This window comes from Fukomys damarensis, unplaced genomic scaffold (assembly GCF_012274545.1).
Source record: "Fukomys damarensis isolate Sample0158 unplaced genomic scaffold, DMR_v1.0_HiC HiC_scaffold_37, whole genome shotgun sequence".
NCBI lineage: Eukaryota > Metazoa > Chordata > Mammalia > Rodentia > Bathyergidae > Fukomys > Fukomys damarensis.
This window is the reverse complement of record NW_022900949.1, coordinates 1,849,123-1,849,405: the sequence shown is the minus strand read 5'-3', so window position 1 is coordinate 1,849,405 and position 283 is coordinate 1,849,123. Positions and strand designations below refer to the sequence as shown.

General features: G+C 71.4%; 1 protein-coding gene across 1 annotated transcript in view; it reads left to right on the top strand.

Annotated features, from left to right (window-relative positions):
* The first annotated feature begins 21 nt into the window (after positions 1–21).
* The window catches only part of Isyna1 (inositol-3-phosphate synthase 1), a 3,053-nt gene continuing 2,791 nt past the window's right edge, over positions 22–283 (top strand). The window contains 2 exon segments of the mRNA XM_010606537.3: positions 22–165; positions 258–276. Coding sequence (XP_010604839.1) covers positions 46–165; positions 258–276 — 139 coding nt within the window. The 5' untranslated portion in view covers positions 22–45.

Sequence of the window (283 nt, the reverse complement as noted above, 5' to 3'; positions counted from 1 at the left end):
GCTCGGTCCCCGCTAACGCCGCCGCCCGGCCCGCAGCTTGCCGCGATGAAGGCCGCCTCCGCTTTCGTGGTCGAGAGCCCAGACGTGTTCTACACGCCCGAGACCATCGAGGCGCATTACGACTACCGAACCACGCGGGTCGTTCGCGAGGGCGGCGTCCTCAAGGTGGCGCGGAGGGACGCAGGCCGGGAGGGCCCGGGATGGGGGGGAACCCCAATGTCTCCGGCCTCCGTCCCAGCTCTCGGCGCCGCTCCTAGGTGCAGCCCACGTCCACGCGCTTCAC